The sequence below is a fragment of the Diabrotica virgifera genome, chromosome 9 (assembly GCF_917563875.1).
Source record: "Diabrotica virgifera virgifera chromosome 9, PGI_DIABVI_V3a".
NCBI classification, from domain to species: Eukaryota; Metazoa; Arthropoda; class Insecta; order Coleoptera; family Chrysomelidae; genus Diabrotica; species Diabrotica virgifera.
Window position 1 is genome coordinate 171,781,340 of NC_065451.1, and position 27,238 is coordinate 171,808,577.

General features: G+C 33.4%; 2 protein-coding genes across 18 annotated transcripts in view; both read left to right on the forward strand.

Annotated features, from left to right (window-relative positions):
- LOC126892106 (zinc finger protein 208-like) overlaps positions 1-27,238 on the forward strand; it is a 168,163-nt gene that overhangs the window by 11,968 nt on the left and 128,957 nt on the right. The window lies entirely within an intron of this gene.
- Positions 416-26,516, forward strand: LOC126892109 (zinc finger protein 227-like). Its single transcript, XM_050661577.1, has 2 exons — positions 416-495; positions 20,348-26,516. Exons 1-2 carry the CDS (start codon positions 483-485, stop codon positions 21,874-21,876), a joined length of 1,542 nt encoding a protein of 513 aa, XP_050517534.1. The 5' UTR covers positions 416-482; the 3' UTR covers positions 21,877-26,516.

Sequence of the window (27,238 nt, forward strand, 5' to 3'; positions counted from 1 at the left end):
AGAACTCTTTAGCGATGTGTTAGTATAATATAATATGTATGGATTATCATCAAAAGCTGATATGATCAACGAAAAAAGAAGATGAATTTGGTGGCTTTTCTAGTAACTTTCTTGGGTGTGAATCTGTCTTTTTAATTTACTCCTCTTGATTAAAAAATCAACTATAGAAGTATTTTTGATGTTTCTCCGCGTTTTCCACTCAATCATCGTAATGGATTTTTAAATTCTTTAACTGTGTGTATACATTAATAATAAATTACATAAACATAAATTAACATTGTGTATACAATAGCTGTTCGTTTTTGTGACCTTGTATAGTTCCTCCTGAAATAATGCTTGGCTTGTTTGGATTACTTGCGCAAATTGTCAAATTGAATACAACCGATACACAACACACGCTGGCGCCACGGGCGACTCGTGCATTTGTATTTCTAGTGCAGCGCATATTGAACCCAGACGTGGACAGTGGCCAAAATGTAGCAATGTTGATTATAGGTATTTCCAAGTATTCGTTACTAATCGTTACTTTTGTATAACGTAATAATTTACATTATTCGTTACTTTGAATATATACAGGGTGTAACAAAAATACAGGTCATAAATTAAATCACATATTCTGAGACCAAAAATAGTTCGAATGAACCTAACTTACCTTAGTACAAATATGTACATGAAAAAAGTTATAGCCCTTTGAAGTTACAAAATTAAAATCGATTTTTTTGAATATATCGAAAACTTTTAGAGATTTTTTATTGAAAATGGATATGTGACATTATTATGGCAGGGGCATCTTAAAGAAAAATTATAGTGAAATTTGTACAACCCATAAAAATTTTATGGGGGTTTTGTTCCTTTAAACCCCCCAAACTTTTGTGTACGTCTCAATTAAATTATTATTGTGGTACCATTAGTTAAATTTGTTATTCTTAAAACTTTTTTGCCTCCTAGTATTTTTTCGATAAGGCTGTTTTTATCGAGTTGAGGCTTATTTTTTAATATGTTCACATAAAATTTTTATGGGGGTTTTGTTCTTTTAAACCCCCTAATGGTTTTTGTACGTTCCAATTAAAATATTTCTGCGGTACCATTAGTTAAGCACAGTGTTTTTAAAACTTTTTTGCTTCTTTGTATTTTTTTCGAGAAGGCACCTTTTATCGAGATATGGCTTCTTTTTTAATACGGTTCAAAATATACCTAAAAATTTAAATCGTACATAAATTTTCATATTATTACCAAGTCTCCATAATCGTACTTAACCATATACAAATATGTGGTGGATTTGACAAATATTCAAAATATCTCGATAAAAACTGACTTTTCGAAAAAGTACTAGGAGCCAAAAAAGTTTTAAAAATATTGTGTTTAAGTAATGGTACTACAATAATAATTTAATTAGAACGTACACAAAAGTTTGGGGGGTTTAAAGGAACTAAACCCCCATAAAACTTTTATAGGGTGTCCAAATTTCACTATAATTTTTTCTTAAGATGCTATTGCCATAAGAATGCCATATGTCCATTTTTAATAAAAAATCTTTAATAGTTTTCGATATATTGGAAAAAATCGATTTTCATTTTGTAACTTCAAAGGGTTGTAACTTTTTTTATATGCATATTTGTACTAAGAAAGTTAGGTTCAATCAAACTATTTTTGGTCCCAGAATATGTGATTAAATTTATGGCCTGTATTTTCGTTACACCCTGTATTTGAGTACCAGTAATCATGTTTTTTTTTATTTAATAAAACTCCAACAGGAATCTTATGATTATTGCTATTTGATCAATCAATGATCAATAAGCAAGTTTTAGTTTTAACTACAAAATATTACAAAAAACATATCTAAGGACATATTCAGAAATAATCCTTAGGCTCTAATACATAATAGTACTACTAGCTTATAAGTGAAGCATCTTAAAAAATTTTAAATCAGAAGTTGCTTGTACCAACAGATTTTCATCAAAGCCGAATTTCTTCTGTAGATTTTTGTACACATTGAAACATACTTGATGTGTTTCAGCATTTACATACATTCGAATCTTCTTTATAGCCCGATCAAAGAACAATCTGACCCCCAAAAAAATAAAGGAAGGATGAAAATTTGGGAATAGGTAGTTGAAATTGTCTATTATTATATAAGAAAAAGTTTACAATTTTACATCCCCTCCATTTAAAGAAATGGAGGGAAATACCCCCTTCTCGGGGGTGAAAAATATACATTCAAAATAAGTCTGGAATTGGATAAAATGACTAATTCTAAGCAACTTTTGTTCTATAGAGTTTTTCCAATAAGTCAATACTTTTCGAGTTATTTGCGAGTGAATTATGTTCATTTTTAAGAAAGAAAACATGTTTTGGACGGTTTTTCGAAAATAACTCAAAAAGTATTTTATCGAAAAAAATATTACCAAAAATATAGCTTATAAAAAAGTAAAAAAAGAAATGGTGTATGCATGAAGTCTGTTGACCTAGTAGAAGCAGAGTTGTAGCTAGTGAGAAGTAGTCAAATTTCAAATCGAATATTTCAACGATTTAGAGGTTTATTTTTGTTTAAAAAAAAAGAATGTGTGTGTACTTTGTACGCACGTAAGAAGTTATACTTCTATTATATGATTATATGATTATAAACGAAATTAATATACTTTTTATTTATATTTTATTTAAATATAAAACTAATTTATACTTACTACTTCTCAAACATTTTTATTAAAACAGTGCCAAAAATTAAAATAATAAAAGAATAAAACACACACAAACACATTAAAAATGCCACAAATGATTTCGGAACATTAATTGTCGGAAAATTTTTTAACTAAATTCGTATTTTCTGAAAATAAAATTATATAATAAATATACTTACAATCATAAAATGTATAAAAAACATAAAAAAATAAAAGTTTCTATTGGGATTTGAACCAACTTACCAGCGCGGCTGGTATTGGGGTTGTATTGGGGTTCACTCGCATTAAACGCTTCGCCACGGAGACAGTGTGTCATTATGTGCGAAGATCGACTAACTAAACGGATTAAACTTTTGACATTTTTGCATTATGTAAATCAAATTATTTTGATTTTGAATTGAAATGATTTAGAATTGAAAAAATACAACAAAACATAGAGTAAGAAAACAACATATTAGGTGAATATTGATAAAAATTTTGATGGTAATCGAATTATGTAAATAAAAGTATTACATACTATGTATTTTGGTAGGTTCAAATGATAGTTCAAATGATATTACATACTATGTATTTTGGTAGGTACCTATGATACATTTACAATTATTACGTACCTGTTTCTTTAAAAACTATTTAAAAATCACTACAATTATAAACTTTTTTGTTTTGCCATATTGGATAATTTTTGTCATGTCATTTGAACATCCAATCAGAACAAAGTTGTAATGCGACTGTGCCGGGATCAAAGGTTTTAATCCTATTAAAATTCACCCTCATATCGCGCGTAAAGAAGTATAACTTCAAAAAAACTTCTAACATTAAAAGTAAGTGAGTTACGCTCAAAATATTGTTGGTCCCTTTTTTATTTTGGTAAAAAAATCGCGCAAATCATCCCCTAATTAGCATCACAAATAAAATTAATCGTTAGCGCTTCATAAATTACTTTGCTTTATTATTCTTTATATTATATGATCTATAAGTTTCATTGGTTCAAAGTGCCCCTTTTTGAAAAAATTTGGTTGTAAAACAACATTTTTTAACTTAAAAATTATATTAGTATGTAATACCAAAAATCTCAAAGAGTAATAAAACGTACGTTTTGCTTTTCTGAATATTTTGGATTTTTTGTTTTTCTGGTAGACAAAAATTGGTTATGCTATGGCTGTTCAAAATTTGAATAAACTCGTGATTAGTGACTCGTTCAAGACATTTTAACTACAGCCTTTTCAAAAATAAGCACTTTGGAACAGATGAAACTTACAGATCATATAAAGAATATATAAACAAAGTAACTTGTGAAGCGGTAACGATTAATTTTATTTGGGATGATAATTAGTGGTGATTTTCGCGAATATTTTTACCAAAAAATAACAGGGACCAACAATATTTTGAGGGTAACTCACTTACTTTTAATGTTAGAAGTTTTTTTTAAACAAAAATAAACCTTTTTTTAAACACTTTAAAAATGTTGTAATGAGTTATTTCCGAAAACTGCTCCGTTTTTTGGTTATTTCAAGTTGAAATATTCGATTTAAAATTCGACGAAGAAGAACCTACTTCTCACTAGCTACAACTCTGCTTCTACTGGGTCAGCAGAATCCATGCATACCTTTTTTTTCACTTTTAATAAGCTATAATTTTGCTTAAAATATCTTTTTTTTTTTATAAAATACTTTTTGAGTTATTTGCGAAGAACCGTCTAAAACATGTTTTTTTTTTCTTAAAAATGAACATATTCATTTAGGGAATGTAGAATTGTAAACTTTTTCTTATACAGTGGACTCTCTCTATAACGAACACCGGTATTACGAGCAGGGCCGCCGAGAGCGATGAGCGGGCCCCGGCAAGAAGTGACGAACGGGCCCCCGGCAAAAAGTGAAGAGCGAAAAAAATTATTCAACTTTTATAGAAATAAAATTATCAATAGTAAAAATATGTAATAAGAAACATTTCAAATATAAATTTTATTAAATTTTGATTATTAATAGTGAAAATATTTATAATACAGGTGCTTTTCGAGTACCTATTCTGATTGAAAAAGATGTCTATAACTTTCGAAAAATCGCATGATTTTCATTCCAAATCATTCTCACTGCACAAAGTTGATAGGCGAGTTAACCAATCCTGTTTCATTGTAGATATCACAGCATTCTTTATGCGGGAAAGAAAACTAAAGGATCTTTTCACTTCTGCGACTGTCACCGGCAATGTGCAAAATATACAGCGTGTCTACTTGAGTTGGAAACATATGGGAAACTTTTTTATTATTAATTTTACGAAAAAAAGTTATTCTTTATAAAAAGTTCTGCATGCCCCAAAACCTAAGATTCAATTATCAGATATCAAATTTTCTCAATATTATACGAGGTATGTCAAAAAATATTTTTTTTTTTTTTTTTTATTATGCTTTATTTAACAATCAGAATACATTAGCATCCTATAAGTTAAAGTGTTGGCTTGGGAGCTGGGCCCCTCATTGGCGTGAAGGGACTCCCTCCAATGAAGGAGTCCTAGATAGTCTTCATGTCAGCTGGCCATAATCTCTACAACCTTCTGGCAATTGGAGCTTGTACTAGTGGCTGTAATACTGCGTTGGGGTGTGTTTCCATTTTCTCGTGGTGTTTGTTGTACCTATCTTTAATGACATCTGTGATGAATGGAACCTTCAGATCTTCATGTAATGTTAAATTCGACACGAACCAAGGTGCATCTGTGATCATGCGTAGTATTTTTGACTGGCTCCTTTGGATGATAGCAATATTAGATTTGCTTGCACATCCCCAGACTTCGATACCATACATCCATATTGGTTTGATTATGGTGTTGTATATCAGCAGTTTATTTTCCAAACTTAGTTTTGATTTTCTACCTATCAACCAGTAGAGTTCTTTGACTTTCATGTCTATTTGTTTTCTCTTCTTTGTTATGTGCACTTTCCAAGTAAGTTTAGAGTCTAGATGTATGCCGAGGTATTTGGAAGAGTTGTTTTTAGCAATAATTTTGTTATTTATGTATAGTGATGGACACTGATCTTTTCTTGTAGTAAAGTTGACATGGACGGATTTAGCCTCATTTATCTTAATTTTCCATTTTTTTACCCAATTTTCTAGGTTTGCTAAGTCATTTTGTAGGATGTTGGAAGCTTCTACTGGATCTTGGTGAATTGCTAAGATGACGGTGTCATCCGCAAAGGTTCCTATGACAGTGTGTGGAGACGTAGGAATATCTGATGTGAATAATACATATAGAATGGGACCCAGGACACTGCCTTGCGGAACTCCGGCCTTGATTGGGAATTTTTGCGAATATTCATCATTCACTTTTACAAGAAACTGTCTGTCGTGAAGATATGATTCGAGCAGTCGATAGAAGGATAGTGGAAAGATTTTAGATATTTTGTATAAAAGTCCATCATGCCAAACCTTGTCAAAGGCTTGGCTAACATCCAAGAATACTGAGGGGCAGTATTGTTTTTGTTCTATTGCTAAATTTATTGAATGTGTTATTCTGTGTATTTGCTGAACTGTTGAGTGGCCTTGTCGAAAACCAAATTGGTGTGATGGAATCCAATCCTCAGGGAGTACTTCCTTATTTATTCTTTGAAGTATGAGTCTTTCTAGTAGTTTTGACATAACTGGCAATAAGCTGATTGGCCGATAAGATGAAACTTCGTTTGGGTTTTTGCCTGCCTTCAGTATTAAAATTATTTCTGCTGTTTTGAGTTGCGTCGGCCAGTAGTTTAGTCTCAGGATAGCATTGAAAATGTACATCATGAATATGACTCCTCTGCGTGGCAGTTCTTTTAACATTTTGGAGGTTATTTTATCGATCCCTGGAGATTTTCTTGGATTTAGGAAGTTTAGTTCATTTTGAACTTCCTTTACAGAAAGTTGTTTGGTTGCGGGTATGTTGTTTGGGATATTTGAGAGATGTCTAGCTATTTCGTCATCAACTACATCACAGTTCGGTGTGAATACATTGGATAAGTATGCACCAAATAGTGAAGCCTTTTCTTTATCGCTTCTTGCCCATATAGCTGCAGGATTGCTGGAGTCACGTACAGGAGAATTCTGCATTTGAGGCTTGTTTTTGAATTTGCATGGTTTCCAGATGGAGTTATCACTTCGGTTAAGACCCTTCAAATATTCATTAAATGAACATTCACGCAATTCTTTAATTTTTGCTTTTAGTCGACTACTGGCTCGGTTGTACACTGTTCTGTCAACAGGGGCTTGCGTGCGTTGTAATCTAGCTCTTGCTTTTCGTTTTAGAGTTATGAGTTCCTTCACTTCTTTAGGTACAGAAATATCTTTCTTTTGGATGGTGGGACGAGGAGTGGCTTGTTGTACTGATTCAATTAGGAGGTCATTAAAAGTTGTGATCGCCCCTTCGACTTCATTGGGTTCCTTTAGTCTGATGTCGAGTTTTACTTTTTCTTCAATTCTGGTACGATATTCTTCCCATTTGGTTTTCTTATTATGTAGTCTTGTGGGAGTTTTTCTATGTAACGCTGCTGTTCCTATTGAAGCTATTATCGGAGAGTGGTCAGAAGAAAGATCATAGCTTGGTATTACGTCTAAGTAAGGAGCTGGTAACCCATTTGTCACAAAAAAGTCAAGCAAGTCAGGAGTTTTAGCAGGATCAGTTGGCCAGTAAGTTGGAGTTCCTGTTGACAGGTATGCGTAATGCTTCTCGTGAATCACTGATGCCAATTCTCTACCTTTGGTTGTTGTAAGCCTAGACCCCCATAAAATGTGTTTGCTATTGTAATCACCGCCCGCAATAAATTTGGATCCTAGTGTATCGAAAAAATCACTGAAATGTTCCTTTTTTATGTTGTGTCGTGGTGGACAGTAGACGGCGGCAACTTTTAGATTATATGAGTCCATGCAGACGTTGACAGTTGTGGCTTGTAGAAAATTTTCGGCATATTTTGGCATTTCATGGTGCTTTATTGTGTTTTTTATTAGGATAGCAGTACCAGCATGTGCAGTGTTGTCTGGGTGATTGCTGTGATATGTTGTGTAATGTGGAATGTAAAAGTAGGATCTGTCAGTGAAGTGTGTTTCGCTGATGAGAAGCAGGTCTATGGAATTGTGTTTTAGAAATATTTCAACTTCTTGTTTGTGATGTAGAATGCCGTTGGCATTCCACAGTGCTATTCTAATGAACTTAATGAATTTTATTTATTAACGTAGTAAGCATATTCATCACCATGGTGTTTTGATGAATAAGTTGCTGAAACATGGCTTTGAATTCGTCTAAGAATCTATGTAGCATATCTGTTGTGGTGTCACATTGATTCTGCTGAGTATAATTGTTGGATGCTACATTTGCATAGGTCACATTATTTCTTACCGGCGTTGTTGTTGGCTTGGTGGTAAGATTAGGATGGGCATTTGGGCAACCCTGACTGCTGACTGGCTGTACATTTTGCCTATTATTTTGATTATTAGGGCGTCTCATTATGTTGTGATAGTAGCTACAACCTTTATAGTTGGCTGTATGGGCACCTCCACAAAGTGCACATGTTGCTGGAGTGTTCCTTGTTTTTGTGCAGGTTGATGTACTATGGGCTCCCCCACACTTAACGCAGACAAAAGGTTTATAACAGTAACCCTTGGTGTGTCCATATTGTTGGCATCGCGTGCATTGAGCTGGTCCATAGTTAGGTTTTGGAGGTTCTACCTGTATGATTAAATTTTGCATTTTTTGTATTTTATATACGTCTTTGTTATTTACCGCAGGCTCTAAATCCACAAAAAACAGATTAAGAGGCTCCTTAGTTCTTTTGTCCTTGGCATTGAGGATATTTCTGACTTGATGGCCTTTTGCGTTGAGTTCTTTCACTATTTCTTTTGTATCCATAGTGTGGTGAAGGTGTCTGATCACTACTCGGAATGCACGTTCTTCTTTGAGTTGGTATGTGTGGTGTACAATTTTTTTCTCACGCATATACGTTACTAGATGCCTGTAAGACTCAACAGTATCACTAATTATTTTAATTGTATTATCTGCAAGTGTTTTTGTACTGTAGTGCACATCATCAATGGCATCTCTTAAACTTAGTATCATTTTCTGGTAATCTGTTACTCCGTACACAAATATTGGAGGAGGTTTTATAGTTTTAGCTTCGGTGATATCTATTTGTTGGTCTGTTTGACTCTCTTCTACAGTTTCTTCTACAGGAAGCTGACTATATCTATTGCTTATATCTATGTCGGAGTTTTGTGAGTTGCTTCTTCTGATCTTCCTTCTTTTTGTATTCGTTACTTGTTGCCATTCGTTCTCGTTGGCTGCGTGTTGTTCTAGCTGCTCATCGTCACTTGTAGAGGACAATCTGTGATAATATTTCTGACTGGTTGATGGTATATGTTGTGATTTTTGGATCATTGGTACCTGATGTATGTAATTTTGTTGATTAATTGGTACCTGCTGAGTGGAATTTGCTTGAGAAGCATCAAAATGTTGTTGAGATAAACAAGAATTATTATTATTCATTGCTGCTTGAGTTATTGGTTGAGAATTAATAAATTGTTGTACTTGCATATTTGTATCTGCTACACCCTGTATGTTGGTTTGCGAAACTGGCTGGCTATAAGAATCTCCAGGTCCATTACTAGCTGGTAACACATTCATGTTTTTATTTCACTTAAATTAGCACTGGGTTCAAAAACTCATTAAATTTCAATGTAAATGAAAATAAATATTTCATTAATTGTTTTTAAATTGTAGGTATCGGTTTTTAACAAAAATTCCGGTTCGAAATTTTTATCGTGGCGTACGTTGCTTGATGATTAAGGCAATACATCCGCACAGCACGAGAGGCGATTCGGTACTGTCAAAAAATATGAATTTCGGCTAAGGGTAAAGTACCTTTTCCGCAAATCGCCAGGAAATTTTGACATTCCTGTCAAAATTTCTTGAAGAAAAAGTCAGGACTTCTTTACTGTAAGGAAATGTCATTTCCTTACTGTAAGGAAATGATATTTCCGTACAGTTGTTAGTGTTCTACATAAATGATAGAAAACACATTGCTATTAAAACCTTGTAAATTACCTTAATCATTAAATTTTCTTTATCTGGAGCTTCCTGGATAAATTTTTCAATTTCTTCCTTCGTTAAAATCTTAGATTTCTTTGCCCTATAACCTTGAGCTTGCCGTTTCAATAAAGAACGAAGTTTTGAGTATGTAGATATATCTACATTGTGTTTAAGTGCAAGGGTTGACTTCAGCATTGAATAATTGGCCCATAATGTTGAAGATTTCATCTTTAAACAAAGGTCTAGGAAGTATGCCATTACAACATTTTCTGAGAAAGAACTCGTATTTTTACTCATGCGATAATCCATAAAACGTCTGTATGCATTTTCGTACTTTTCTCTTGATTTCTTTGGCAATAATTCTAATGAAGCAGTATTCACTGCCTCAACCAGCTCTGGAGGAGTCCCAGGAATGGAAATTTCATCATCACTTATCATTTTACTTTCGAGAACACCAGCAATTAAATTTATAAGCGTCAAGTTTGACAATTCAACCTCAATACGTTTCCATAGTAACCCAAGTAATTTTATTAGGAATTTCAAAGCACCATTTATTTGGGAATAAAATTATCGCGTTTTTTTTTTTTTTAAATCAATCAATATCTGTCGAATTTTAAACGATTTGCGGAAAAATAGTATGTTTACCTCGTAGGAAAAGCCACATTCCTGGACTCTGTGTTGCTAAGTCTCGGCTTGCGCCTCGACTTAGCAATCTTCACAGTCGTCCAGGAATGTTAAGCTTTTCCTACCCGGTAAACAATGTACTATTATTTCTCTCAATATCGAAAATTCTTATGATAAAAAGTTGTTTGGAATTAAAAACTAAGATGAAATATGCAATTACATGCTTCTTATTGAAAAAAAAAAATATTTTTCTCAAATTTATGGATACCCAACATCGTTTTTAATTATTACATATTATAGCACCTTTATATTTCACAGTATTTCAATTAGAAGGATGTAATTGCATATTGACACATAGTTTTTAATTCTAAACAACTTTTTTAATAACCGTTTTCAATATTGTGAAAAATAAAGGTACTTTACTCTTGAGTGAAATTCATATTTTTTGACATAACTCGTATAAAATTAATAAAATGTCATATCTGTTGGTTGAATCTTCGGTCTTAGGACATACAGAGATTTTTATAAAGAATACCTTTTTTTCGTAAAAGTAATAATAAAAGAGTTATCGTATGTGTAATGAATAAAAACGAAGTTAGTATCAATAAATTTGAGAAAAATTTGGAAAATATTTTTTTCCAATTAGAAGCATGTAATTACATATTTGAGCTTGGTTTTTATTTCCAAACAACTTTTCATAATAAGAATTTTCGATAATGAGAGAAATAAAGGTACTTTACCCTTAGCCGAAATTCATATTTTTTGACATACCTCGAATAATATTGAGAAAATTTGATATCTGATAATTGAATCTTAGGTTTTGGGGCATGCAGAACTTTTTATAAAGAATAACTTTTTTTCGTAAAATTAATAATAAAAAAGTTTCCCATATGTTTCCAACTCAAGTAGACACGCTGTATATGCGCAATAACGACGTTAGGAAATAATGAATCTAATTTGAGATGTTTAATTTTATTAAGTAAATCTATTAGAGAAATTGCAGGGAAATATTCAAGGAAGGCGCAGCAAAAATGTCCTGACAGAGAAATCTCAGATAATGGTTTGGATCCAGATCAACTGAATTCTTTCGGGCCGTAGTGTCAAAAGTTAGAATAGCAATGATGATTGCCAATCTTTGTCGCGGAAATGGCAGGTAAAGAAGAAGATTTGAGAAAGTTGAGATTTACCAATATTATCCTTGTATATCGCTCTCAAATGAAAAATTTCATCTATCAATTCTTCAGACGTCTTCTTTATAAAACTCGCGCAATATATCAATTTTTTTCTTCATATTCTCGTCATCGTCATCTCGGAATGTCCACAAAATGTTAAATAGCGAATGAATTTCATTTGCTGCATTAAATATTCTGGTTAAATTGCTTATTATTTGACAATATTAAATAGTTCACAGCGAAATATTGCGTCGGGCTCGAAATTATCAGTCGCATCACTACTAGGCCCAGGCAATCATCAAAAAATCTCACAGGCTTCTTGCGCCGCTTTTCTTTATTTGAAGTAAATTCTGGATTTATTCCGTAATTATTGCTGGTAACTAATTTAGATTCGTCAACAATGGAATACCTGATCCCTTTAGATTCTGACCCTTTATATTCTTCAATCAATTTTTGATTTTTTTTTAATTCTTCTGGAAGCCCTGATATATTTTTAATCTCCATATCCATAGTTATCTGACTGCACTGCAGCATTTGACTTCTGTGATTTATTGCTGTTAAAATTTTACACCAAATTAACTAAAGGTTATGTTAAATATAGCCGAGGATTAATTAAACGTATTATGGACATAAAGTGAAGAGCAAAAAAAACGGAAAAAATTACGTCTTTGGTCTGGTCGACGCCGGGTCCCTTAGATCGCCGGGCCCCGGTAAAATGTACCGGCTGTACCGCCCTCGGCGGCCCTGATTACGAGGTTTCGCTTATAACGAGGTACGCTAGATGTCCCATCAAATTCCTGTTGAACTATAACACCTCTATAACGAGGCATAATTGGTTATAACGAGGAAAAATGAATACGAAGAATACAGTAAAACCTCCGTTAACCGAAATAATTGGGGGGGGGGGGGCGTTTCGGATAACAAGAATTTCGATTAAAAATAACATTGTTTTTTGTATTCGTCTTGTATGAAGTTACGTAGTATTGGAGATATATAGCTGCAAAACATCGTTTTCAAAGGAAAATACAACAGAAAATAGAAGATTTCTTAAAAAAACAGTCGTAAACATGTTCATTTTCCTTAATTTTTGCTATTGCTTTTTTTAAATTTACTTTTTATTGACGAAATTATTGAAACTGTCAGCCATTTCGGTTAAACGATGTTTCGGTTAAAAAGGTTTCGGTTAACGAGAGTTTTACTGTACGTGTTTTTACCTGTTTTTAACTGTTTTTAGCGAAGTAATGGCTATAAATAAATACCCTAACTGCTTGTATATCTATAGATTATTTCTATTCTATTCTATTCTAGAAATTTCCAACATCTCTGTTATTATCGAGGCCAGTGGTGTAATAAACACCGCCTGCAATAAACTTTTTTCTGTTTATCTATCGACCGATATTGAATACATATTGTAGGAAAGTTACAATTTAGGATGGTACGAAGTTTCATTGTTCAGGTCGACCATCGACACCTAATAAACTGCGTACGTAAGAGGCATCAAAACATTTCAATATTATTGTTTTCTGATATAACGAGATCCGCTTATAACGAGGTAATTAGTCCGCCATTTCAATTCTCGTTATAGAAGGAGTCTACTGTATAATAATCTATTATTGTCTATATATAATTTCAACTACATATTCCCAAATTTTCATCCTTCCTTTATTTTTTTGAGGTTTTCGTAAAATTGTGTGTTCCCTGATCGGGCTATCACGGGTAATACTAGTTTTTTTTCAGCAATTACACAGTACTATTTAAAATAATTCAATGTATAGCTCTGCAGCTCTGAAGAAGTAAAAATGAAGTGAAGTTCGACAAGATTGTATATTGCCACCACTGTTTAATCATTACGCTGAAACAATCTTAAATGAAGTGTTGGAAAACGCAAAAGAGGGCATAATCATTAATGGCTTGCTTATGAACAATCTCAGACACGCAGATGATACCTTGTTAATGACAGGATCAATTGAACATCTTCAAGCGTTATTGAACCGAATGGTGGCGATCTGTGCGATATATGGACCCAAACTCATCGCAAGAAATACATCGCAAAGTTTATGGTTATTAGTAAACAGGCAACCATAAATAATAATAACTATAACGTAACAATTGGTAATGACGCAATTGAACACGTAAGTTATCATGTATATCTGTGTACTCATATTAATGAAAGCTGGAACGCTAGTACAGGAATTAAAAGTAGAATTGCCAAAGCAAGAACAAGTTTTATGAAATAAAAAAAAATCTTTGCAGTCATGATCTCAATTTGGAACATCGCATAAGAATGGTTCAATGTTATACAGTATGTCCCTGTGAATTGGAACCAGGAACCATATGGAAAACTTTTTTATTATTAATTTTACGAATTCACATTTTATGAATATTATACGAGGTATGTCAAAAACACGAATTTCGCTCAAGAGTAAAGTAGCTTTATTGTTCACATTATTAAAAAATTTTATTATCGAAAGTTGTTTGAAATTAAGAACTATATTCTAATATGCAATTACATCCTTCTATTGAAAAAAGATTTCTTAAATTATGGATAACCAACATTATTTTCAGGCATTTCAATTATAAAAGCTCTTCTATTATTAATTTTACAAAAAAAGTTATTCTTTATAAAATGTTCTGCATGGTCTAAAACCTACAATACAACATCAAATTTTATCTATTTTATACGAGGTATGTCAAAAAATACGAATTTCGCTCAAGAGTAAATAAAATACCTTTATTTTTCACAATATCGAAAATTTTGATTATGACAAGTTGTTTAGAATTAAAAACTAAGTTCCAATATGTAATTACATCCTTCTAGTTGAAATATTCTGAACTATAAAGGTACTTTACTCTTGATCGAACAATCTTTTTTGACATACTTCGTATAAAATTGATAAAATCTGATATAAGGTGGTTGTATATTAGGTTTTAGACCATACAGAACTTTTTCTGAAGAATAACTTTTTCGTAAAATTAATATAGTCCGTTCGCTAAACTCAGACACAACTGGCTAGTTATTTTAGTAATTTTGCCAATTTTGGGAAAATTGGCCAAAAACAAAAATAATACCTACTAAAATCACTAGCCAGTTGTGTCTGAGTTTAGCGAACCGACTATAAAAGAGTTATCATAATTGAAATAAATGAAAATAATGTTGGTTATCCATAATTTAAGAAAAATTTAAAAAAATGCTTTTTTCAATTAGAAGGATGTATGTGCATATTAGAATATTATAGTTATTAATTCTAAACCACTTTTCATAATAACAATTTTCAATATTGTGAATAATAAAGCTACTTTACTCTAGAGCGAAATTCATATTTTTTGACATAATTTCTCGTATAATATTCATAAAATTTGATATCTGATAGTTGAATCTTAGGTTTTAGATCATGCAGAACTTTGTATGAAGAATAACTTTTTTTTCGTAAAATTAATAATAAAAACGTTTTCCATATGGTTACAACTTACAGGGACATGCTGTATATTCCCAGTACTACTTTACGCGGTTAAAGTATGGACTTTTTACTACTGAAGATCAACTGTGTAGAACGAGTCACAAACGAAAGGGTTTTGCAACGTTTGAATAAAACTTGTGAAGTAGTGAATGAACACGGTTAAAAGGCGTAAATTGGAATACTTTGGTCATATAATGCGTCACCCAGAAAAATATGACATACTTCACCTTGTCATGCAAGGTAAAGTAATGGGAAAGAGAAGTGTGGGCCGCCGTACAACTTTTTGGCTTAAAAACCTACGCCAATGGTTTGGGAAAATTAGCACTGAACTATTTCGTGCGGCTGTAAATAAGACAATAATTGTTAATCTGCTGGGCAACATGAGAGCCAACGATCGACAAGCAGTCTCGACACCTTAAGAAGAAAAAGATTCAAAATAATTAAATTACAGCAAACAATACTCTACACTCTACTGATAAACTGCTTCCCAACTAAAACTATTATCTTACTAAAACGTCATCCGGTCGGCTGTCTAGGGATCAAACGTCGCCGTATTTAAAGCGTGCTGCAATATACACACAACGCAAAAGTCTAAGGATATTTTAATAATTTGACAATACCAATGACAGAAATTTCATGACCATATAAATTTGCTTGTACTATAATTGTTGATACAGACCATATTGGGACCGTGCAAGTTCGGAAAAGCGACACCTGGTTTCATAGCTCGGCAACTTTTTTCGCACTTTTAATTATAGCGACCAATCATATTGGTCCTGGTTACTGGATAATTGTCAAGGCCATAGTAAAAAAAATAATAAGAAGAAAAAATAAGATTTAGGTTATGCTATTCAAACGTAAACAATTGTATGTAGTAAATAAAATTAGTTATTAAAATGCAGTACTGCAAGTAAAATACAATTAATTAAATTTTCCTTTATAATAATTGCATATCATATCAATATTGTGGAGGAATATATAATTTTTGTCCTTCAATGACAGTAGTTATGAAATGTACGTCAATTTGACAATTTCAATTGACAATATGAATTATTTAAGAAAGTTGCAATATTTCTCCGCTATTCGCGCACGATCGTTTCGCGTATCTCTTCCAAGTACTTGCACACCGCGAATAAAGACACTCACTTCTTATCAAAAAAAAAAAAATTGTAAAATTGATAGCAATACGTGTTTTATAATGTTTTTATAAGGGACAAAAAAATAGACATTTTTATGTTTTGTTTATTTTTAATTTTAGTCACTTTATACCATTCTTGTTTAATAGGTGAGTTAAAGATATTGTCTTTTTACCATGCAACGACAACATTTAACGTTGGACGAGATGAATAGAGCCGTGGGCCTCCTTCAAGCTGGTATGCGACAAACTCAAGTTGCTGACCAGCTGGGTGTCTCCCAAAGCGTCGTAAGTCGTTTGTGGCGTAGGTTTAGAGACACTGGGAGTCCAGCCGAGCAACATCCAGGACGTGGTCGCTTTACAACCGTCGCTCAAGACCGATATTTAATTTTAAATGCCAGAAGGCAGCCAACAATCACAGCACCCGAGCTGGTTAATGAATTACAACTTGCACATAATGTAACAATTAGCCGCAGTACTGTGAGGAATCGTCTCCATGAAGCCAATCTTCGTAGTCGGCGACCACCGAGATGTCCACCTCTATCTAGAGGCAATCGCGCTGCAAGATTAACCTGGTGTCAAGAGTTTCAGAATTGGACTGACAATGACTGGGCCACAGTTTTGTTTAGTGACGAGTCTAGATATGGATTTCATCCAGATTCTCGTCGGACAAGAGTTTGGAGACGACCCGGAAATGGAGAACGATTACGACATCTTGAAGAAGTGTATGCATACAGAGGTGGTACATTAATGGTATGGGGCGGAATCATGATTGACGGAAGAACTGACCTCATTTTCCCACGTGGCTTTCTCAGAAGTCAGCAATATTTGGGCACTATTCTTAAACCTGTTGTGCGCCCGTTTGCTGCTGCTGTTGGAGCAGCAGCACTTTTACTTTATGCATGATAACGCTCGACCACATGTTGCGCATATTGTAACAAACTGGTTGGATAACGAGGGTATTGATGTATTGCCGTGGCCAGCACAATCACCGGACTTGAATCCCATTGAGCATGTATGGGACATGCTCCAACGAAGAATTACTCCACATATGGCAATATCTACAATGAGTTTTAATTAAAAGAGCTTCTGAGAGAACAATGGACACAACTACCTCAAGCAGACATTAACAATGTGATTCGGAGCATGAACAGTAGATGTAGAGCTGTGATAAACCAACATGGTGGCCATACTTTATTTTAAGTTTATATTTCGTATTTTTGACATTTTATGGTGGTATGTGTATGTGAAACATGGTGATTTGCAATATAATTTTTTTGCTCCAATTTCCTGTTTTTTTTGCAATTTATGGTTTTTGACATATTAAACAACAATTTAAACTACAGATTTTGTATTACTTTTTTTAAGTTGATTACAGATAAACAAAATACGTCTATTTATAAAAATATCCCTAGACTTTTGCGTTGTGTGTATGTTACTATAACTATTATACTAGATTAGTTGATATTGTCGCAGGGGCGGCTCGTGGTAGTACAAGATGGTGAGGCACACTACACTTGAGGAATATTACAGTAGACTCTCTCTATAACGAACACGGGTATTACGAAGTTTCGCTTATAACGAGGTATGTCCAACATCTGTGTGCTTACCGAGGCCAGTGCTGTAATAAATTCCACCGCCTGTAACTTTCTTCCTATTTATCTGTCTACCGATATTGAATATCGTAGGAAATTTACAATTTGCGATGGCCAAGTTTCATTGTTGAAGTCGATGATCGACACCTAATAAACTATGTAGGAGGCTTCAAAACATTTCAGTAGTGGTGATATGCACTGTTTTAAGTTCCTTTCGTCATGTAAATCAAATATTAAACAGTATTGTTCATACAAATCTTTGTTAGCAATCAAGAAGCTACAAACAAGTTACATGACGCTAGCCGGAATGTCGTTACGTCGCTGACATCTGTCTGTCGTTGGTCTTCTTCTTTTACATCCTAAACATAATATATTACATAATAGTGTTGACTGATATAACGAGATCCGCTTATAACGAGGTAATTAGTACGCCATTTCAGTTCTCGTTATAGAGGATGTTTACTGTATTATTATGGTTAGCTTTTCTTTAATAGCCGGAAGGTCGATTTTGTGGCGTCATAACGTCACAAAACGGCACCGTATTTATTTTAAGGCTTGCAAACGATATTAAATAACAATTATTTTATTCGCAAAAGAAAGTCGAAAGTTCTAAGTCTATAACATCGTTCATACTCTTATTAGCTGTTTTTTTAGCTAAAAATAATTAATATGATACCACATATCAAAACAGTGTGAGTCAGATGTTTCGTCTTTTCTTGGTCTCATCAGCGTTGTACAGTCATATTAAGCAAAATTTACATTATATACTACATGACATAGATAAATACCATTTCTCTATGCTACATGACAAGAACGGACAACTGATTTCAGTTGCGTAACCAGGGGGTTTTTAGGGGTTATAAGCGCCCCATACCCTTAACATCCTCCTTAATTCCATACCCCCAGAGACCCATACCCCCTTAGGATCATCCTGGTTAAGCTGTTGACTGATTCTTTAATTATTAATCACTTGCCAAAATGAAATTATTGTGCGCAAACAATATACCTTCAAACACGTGATAATTTCATTTGGAACCAATCTTATATTGTAAATGTATTGAATATATAGGAAATAAAAACAAGCAAGTAAGCAAATTACTGTTATATTATAAGATTGATTTTTTATGTTAAATAAACTAAGGGTTAAATTTTATTTTTTTGGTTTTTTATATTTTTTATTAAACAGCGTGCTTAAAAGTAAAATTATTATGAAAGAAATCATAATTTCTAATTTTTTTATTAATTTACTTATTTAATTGACATTTGGAAAATGGCATACAGCTAGTCACAGCATGATAACATATTCTAAACATCTAATTACATATACTAAAATAGTAAGTAACCAGAGTGTAAGAAGGCCAAGTACACGTAACCACAACAAACTGCTTTAACAAACTACCTAACTAAAACTGCAAAACCACGCCAGAGGCATATTTTTGCCAGCCTCTGAAAGGATATTTAATCCCGGCTCCAAAAATTATTCTCAGATTAAATTTTATTGCGGCCGGCCGATCACCGTCGTCTTCGTAATATGCTAGACAAGGCGACCCATCTGAGGCAGTGCCTCTGGTATATAATTTGAGAAAGTGAGATTGAGACGCATACTCGTATATACTCCCACGTAGGGTAGGTATTACCTACCGATGTATTTATGAAGAACGCTTAACTACAAAGATACGGGGTCAGGGCCGTACCTACCTATTTTTATTTTTTATCATAAAAATAAAGTTATTAAGTTTTATGATAAAAATTAAGTTATTTAGCAAGTTTCAAAAAGTTAAATTGTATTTAAATAATTGATGATGAAATAACGAAAATAAAGTTATTTAGCAAATTTCAAACAGTTAAATTGTATTTAAAGAATTGATGATGAAATAACTAAATAACGTAAAGAGTCGATTGATATACCGGTGAGGCACTGCCTCACCTGCCTCATAGGACTAGCCGCCACTGTATTGTCGGCCTAATATGAAAAATACATAAGTCCAAAATATACAATTGTAGACTTTTGATGGCATCTGTTAGCATTATCCAAAAGCTATGTATAAATCTGCACAAGTCCGCTCTTAGTGATTTAACCGTTCAAACGCATCGGTGACTTTCTGATGTTTGTACATACAATAAGTCTTTTTATTGTGAACGGGTGAGTACCTAAAGTCGGTTCGCTAAACTCAGGACACAACTGGCTAGTGATTTTAGTTTTGCCAAAATTGGCAAAATTACTAACTATTCAGTAATTATTAACTATTTAGTAATTATTTTTTTGCCAATTTTACCAAATTAGCAAAATTACTTAGTAAAATCAATAGCCAGTTGTGTCTGAGTTTAGCGAACCGACGACGATACCAGTGATATACACTGGTACCTACAGGGTATAGGTTAAAATGACATAACATATTGTTTGATAATTAACAAATTGATTACGAAAACCGTTGAATTTAAATTGTTTAGGGACTTGTGCTCTTTTTACATTATATTTATTTGTATATAAGTGGAGTTATGCACATTTGTTAGTTTTTCGCCTCTCCTGTAAAATCAGGTATTTTGAACTTAAGCATTTTTCACATTAGGCCGACGATATTATGAATTATAATGTAGGTATTATTTTTTTTAATTAACAACATATATTTTGTTTTTTTTTCAGACTTTCTCAAAGAAGCGAATACATCAGAAACTATGAAAACAACACTTGGACATTCATGTACTAAAGAACAACGTATGGGCCAACCTGTTGAAGAAGAAACATTAAAATGCGAAATTTGTTTTAAGCTGTTTACTGATAGAAGTTCCTTGGATAAACACAAAAGATTGCATACTGTAGAAAAAAAATACAAGTGTAAAATTTGTTTTAAGCAATTTAGTGTAGCACAGCGTTTACAATATCATATAAAAAAGCGCGCATGTGAAAAACCTTTAATCAAGTGCGATATTTGTTTTAAGCAATTTACTGCAGCAAGTTCTTTGAAAACACATTTGAAGATGCACGCTGGTGAAAAACCTCACAAGTGTGAAATTTGTTTCAAGGCATTTATTACAAAAGGTGAGTTGAAGATACATTTGAGAATACATACAGGAGAAAAACCTTACAAGTGCGACATTTGTTTTAAGCAGTTTAGAGTGAAAAGTCACTTGAAAAGTCATTTGCGAACACACACTGAGAAAAAACCTCACAAGTGTGAAATTTGTTTGAAGAGATATACTGTAATAGGTGATTTGAATAGGCATTTGAAAACACATATAGGGGAAAAACCTCACAAGTGCGAAAGTTGTTTTAAGCAATTTCATGAAGCAAGCCATTTGAAAAACCATTTGAGAGTGCACACTGGGGAAATACCTTACAAGTGCGAGATTTGTTTTAAGCAATTTGGTGTAGCACATAATTTGAAAATTCATTTAAGAACGCACACTGGTGAAAATTATAAGTGCGAAATTTGTTTTAAGGAATTTTCTCAGAAAGGTCATTTGAAAGAACATTTGAAAATACACACTGGAGAAAAACCTCACAAGTGTGAAACTTGTTTGAAGAGATTTATTAAAATAGGTGATTTGAAAACGCATTTGAGAACACATACAGGAGAAAAACCTTACAAGTGCGAAATTTGTTTTAAGCAATTTAGTCAAGCAAGCCAATTGAAAGAACATTTGAGAGTGCACACTGGGGAAAAACCTTACAAGTGCGAGATTTGTTTTAAGCGGTTTACTAGTGGTGGTTCTTTAAAAGCACATTTGAAATTGCACACTGGACAAAAACCTCACAAGTGCGAAATTTGTTTAAAACAGTTTTCTGAGAAACGTTATTTGAACAAACATTTGAAATTGCACACTGGTGAAAAACCTTACAAGTGCGAGATTTGTTTTAAGCAATTTAGTCAAGCAGGTTCTTTGAAAAGACATTTGAAATTTCACTCTGGAGAAAAACCTCACAAGTGTGAAATTTGTTTTAAGCAGTTTTCTCTGGCAGGTTCTTTGAAAACACATTTGACAGTGCACACTGGAGAAAAACCCTACAAGTGCGAAACTTGTTTTAAGCAGTTTTCTAAGAAATCACGTTTGAATACACATTTGAAATTACACACTGGCGAAAAAACTTACAAATGCGAAATTTGTTTTAAGCAGTTTGCTATAACATACTATTTAAAGAGGCACATGAAAGTTCATCATCATCATCAGTAGCTCGATTCATTTTTAGACCTATTTGTTCGACCTATTTCCAAACAAATAGGTCTAAACTTTTGGGACACCCTATATAATATAATCACCATCATGTCGGATAATGTAATACACGATATTTGTACACGCATTCTGTTCTGTTCCTTGCTTTGTTCTTCCAATTATTAATCTCGAGAGTTTTCAGATCTTGTTCCATGTATCTAAGTTTGGGTCTTCCCTTTGATCTTCTCCCTACTGGTGTCTGCCTCATTATATGCTGTGCTGTTTCAGTCTCCAACATCCGTTCAACATGGCCCATCCAGCGCAGAGGTCCCATCTTTCTGGATGTTATGACGTCGGGTTCGTTGTAGGCTGCGTATAGTTCAAAATTATATCGTCTGCGCCATACGCCATTTTCTTTTATCCCCTTATATATGTGTCGAAGGTTTTTGCGTTAAAACGTACGTAATAAGATCTCATCGCTTTTCGACAGTGTCCATGTCTCTGATCCATATATAAGGACCGGTTTTATCAGGGTTTTGTATATTTTGCATTTGGTTTTTCTCGTGATGTTGTTAGATCTTAGATGTTTAATTAGCCCATTATATGTTTTATTAGCAATGTGTATTCTTCTCTTAACTTCTTCGCTGAAGTTGTTATCTGCGTAACTAGTGAACCTAGATATGTAAAATTTTTCACACTTTCGATGTGATACTCTCCTATTGTCAGATTCTGTATGTTTCTTTGGCCTGTCGATCTGCTGGATCTCTTCTCTGGATGTCCGTAAGAAGCGTAAAGATCTTACAGTATTGTTTAATATTATCAATGGCATATATTACTGCCCTGAACTCCTTGCTAAAATATTGTTGTTTGTTCCACCACGATCAAGACAAATTCAAACCTTTCATATTTCTTTTCATAGATATAATTACTCATATTTTACTTTTGTTCCTAGAACACTAAGACTTGCTAACTCCCTGGGTGACCTTTTACTTTTTGGTAACTCTGTTGATGTTTTTAAGAACCATTTAACCAAATTAAATATTTAGCAATGTCATAACCTTGTTATTTGTTAGTAAATAATGTTTTGTAATTATTTTACTTTGTCATGTCTTTTTAAATGTTTTGTACTCTCTCAGTTTATTCTTATATATTCAACACTGTAATTATCAATATCTTATTAATGTATTACCGAATTGGGCTTGCCCGTATAAATAAATAAATAATTAAATAATTCATGTATTTGGTTTTTATTTCATTAATATGCAGGCCACTGTTTTTTTGCCGCTCTTTCTATCGCATTAAAAGCTCATCTGCAAATGCCAATATTTGTACACTTTTTTGTTATTATTGTTCCTCTGGTGTTGACTTTTGACTCTAATTATTTTCTCTAATGTGATGTGGAATATAATACAGGATAGAGCATCTCCCTGTCGTAGTCCCGTTCTAACATAGACTGTATCTGTTAGTGCGTTTTGAATTCGAATTTTATTTTGTACTTTAAGTGTTTATTTTACTATGTCAATGAGTTGAGTTGGAATATTAAACTCTTTTAGGGCGTGGATCAGAAATTCTCGATAGATACTATCATAGGCACTCTCAAAATCAATGAAGAGGTGATGTGTGTATATTAAATTCACTAGTCTTTTCCAAGATTTGTCTCAAGAGGAAGATCTGATCTATTGTGGACTTCTGCCTGCAGAAACCACATTGATATCCCCCAACTATTTGTTCCGCATATGGTCTGAAACGCTCATACACAATATTTGACAGTATTTTATATGCCAGTCAGTAGCGTTATTGCCCGGTAGTTGTTACATAGAAGCTGATCTCATTTTTTATATAGTGGAATAATTACTCCGGTATTCCAGTCTTGTGGCAGTTGTTTATTATTCCATATGATCACTATTAGTTCGTGTATCGCATTCAATACGGAGTCTCCTCCTTACTTTATTAATTCTGAGCTAATGTCTAATCTAGGTGATTTGTTGTTTTTCAGTCTGGTAACTGCTTCTTGCATTTCCGTTACTGAAGGGGGGTTGTTTCTCTGGTATCCGTTTGATCCAGTATAATTCCATCGTATAGATCTACGTTTTTTTCAAACTTTTCTTTTAAAAATTCTGTTCATCTTTGTAGTACATATTTCACTCTGTTGAGTTACTGTATCTCTTTCTTTGTCTCTGCACATCATTTACGGCGTTTAAAATATCACATAACAACGCACGCTGGTGAAAAACCTTACAAGTGCGAAATTTGTTTTAAGAAATTTTCTCTGAAAGGTCATTTGAAAGGACATTTGTAAATACACACTGGAGAAAAACCTCACAAGTGTGGAATTTGTTTGAAGAGATTTATTGCAATAGGCGATTTGAAGAAACATTTGAGAACACATACAGGAGAAAAACCTTAGTGCAAAAGTTGTTTTAAGCAATTTAGTGAAGCAAGTTGAAAATTCATTTAAGAGTGCGCACTGGGGAAAAACCTTACAAGTGCAAGATTTGTTTTAAGCCGTTTACTGCAGCTGGTTCTTTAAAAGCACATTTGAAATTGCACACTGGAGAAAAACCCCACAAGTGCGAAATTTGTTTTAAGCAATTCGGTGAAGCGGTAAATTTGGAAACTCATTTAAGAACGCACACTGGTGAAAAACCTTACAAGTGCGAGATTTGTTTTAAGCAATATAGTCAAGCAGGTTATTTCAAAACACATTTGAAATTTCACTCTGGAGAAAAACCTCACAAGTGTGAAATTTGTTTTAAGCAGTTTTCTCTGGCAGGTTCTTTGAAAACACATTTGAGAGTGCACACTGGAGAAAACCCGACAAGTGCGAAACTTGTTTTAAGCAGTTTCTCAGAAATCCGGTTTGAATTCACATTTGAAATTGCACACTGGAGAAAATACTTACAAATGCGAAATTTGTTCTAAGCAGTTTGCTATAAAAGATTATTTAAACAGGCACATGAAAGTTCACACTCAAGAGAAAAAGCTCAAGAGCAACCATAAATCTGTGGCTTGATGCTAAAAGGGCCAATGTCAATTTCTTGAGGTTTTATTTTGTCAACATTGAACTCGAAAAAAAGCCGTACAAAACAGCATATTAAATTCAAAAGAAAGTTGTACAAAAAAGCAAAAATTTGACATTGGCCCTTTTAGAACCAAGCCACAGAAATAATCTTGAAATTTAATTTTATGCCTTTCAATTCAACACGTCTGTTTATGCCCTCTTATGGTTTATTTTCATTTTAATGCCTTTTCTGATGACGTAACAACGTGGTATTCTTATACCGATATATTTACTAGAGATATAAAATTTTCGGAAAAATTGGGTGCAGGAAAAAACAGGAAAAATTCGGAAAAATTGAGATTTGTTATAATATCAATATACTAAACATATTCTGCATCCCGTATTAAAATCGATAAATTTAGTAGAATCGCATAGATCTATAATCAGAAGTGCCTTTTGTCTTTACAACAAATTGCCCAACAAGTTAACCAGACTAGGTCTCTTATTAAAAGCTTGCTGAAATATGTTGAAGAACGCTACGAATTTTGTTCTAAGCCGATTCACTTTGCAACCAATTTTCTTGATGCTCGTTTTAAAGGAGAATAATGGTTGAATGAAGACCAACTAATGGAAGCTATAGACGTCATTTCTGAAATGTCTCGTTCCCTTAAACTAGATGTAGGGAAGGTGGTGGCAAATCTAACCCGACTTAGAACAAAAATTCGATTTTTTAGTCGAAATTCTTTATGGGATAGTGCGAATAATGCTCATCCCATTATATGGTGGCAAGGTTTGTTTACATCGCAGGTACTTATGCTAATTATCTCCCGAATTTTAAATGGACCTCCATCTTCCGCCTCTTCAGAAACTAGTCTTTACACAGCCTCATGCATACAGGTAAAAGAAATACAATCGCAGGATAAAATTCAGAAGTTATTCATTTAAATTTGGTTATAAACGAAAAACATGTATAAAAATCATGTTGTTTTATCCGTCCAGGATGATGAAGCGGGGATCGAGTCTGAAACAGATGCTTGGTCTGAAGATTCAGACTCAGATGAAAACCACTGAGCGCTTTGGTTAAATATTGTGCTTTCTATCTTTGAAGTTTCGGTTTTGATACTTTCAATAATATTATATATATACATGTTTGTACTTATGTCGTAGATATTAATAGATATTATTAAAGTATGTTCCTGCATTTATTTTTACAAAATATATATGTATTTAACAGACTTTAAAATTGGTATTTTTTCACGTTTCAAGTCTCAATTTAAAAATATTTAAATTTTCCCATTTTCTCAAATTTTTGCAATGGTTTGGAAAAAACGGAAAAAATACTTGTTTTTTTCCCAATTTTTCCCGTTTTTTCCGATGTGTTAAATCTCTAATCGTGTCAATACAAACATAAGGTGTCGATTTGAAATATATGTATAATATACAGCCCATTACACCACCTTAAAAATTGAGCATTTTTGATGTCTCGAATTTCCCAAACCAGTTGTCCCATCTAAGTGATTTTTTTTATAATATTATAGCCTAGGCTATAGGTTACCTCCTTAAGCTTGTCATGCACGGGGAGCTATATACTGTAATATATATTATATCACATCGCTCTCTATAGTAATGAGTGAGCCTGCACACACGGAACCATTAGTTCCGTGTCTCCAGGCTCACTCATTACTATAGGGAGTGATATGATATAATATACATAATATATTACAGTATAGCTCCCCGTTCATGACAAGCTTAAGGAGGTAACCTGTAGCCTAGGCTATAATATTATAAAAAAAATCACTGAGATTGGACAACAGGTTTAGGAAATTCGAGACATCAAAAATGCATCATTTTTAAGGTGGTGCGTTAATTTCTTGGAGAAGTGTAATTGTAATTTAATGTAAATAATATAATATCCAATAATTGTAATTTAATATAAGATGTAATATAAGCTCCTTAAAAAATGTATTTTTTATTTCCCACAATACATTCTCCACAGGTCTAAATATCGTCGCTAGACGTTCGGCAGCACGACATTGGACCAAACTGGGACGTCCTATGAAGGTCCAATTGACGTCCACCGAACGTCCCCTCGGACTTTAGGTGGACGTCCATTGGACGTTAGATGGACGTCCATTGGACGTTTGGCAACGAGGCATTTGGACCAAACTAGGACGTCCTGTTAAGGTCCAATTTACGTCCCCTAGGACGTCCGATTAAGGTCCAATTTACGTCCGATTAAGGTCCAATTTACGTTCGATTAACGTCCAATTTACGTCCGATTAAGGTCCAATGTAGGTCCCCTCGGACGTTAGGTGGACGTCCATTGAACATTTGGCAATGTGGCTTTGGACCAAACTAGGACGTCCTGTTAAGGTCCAATTT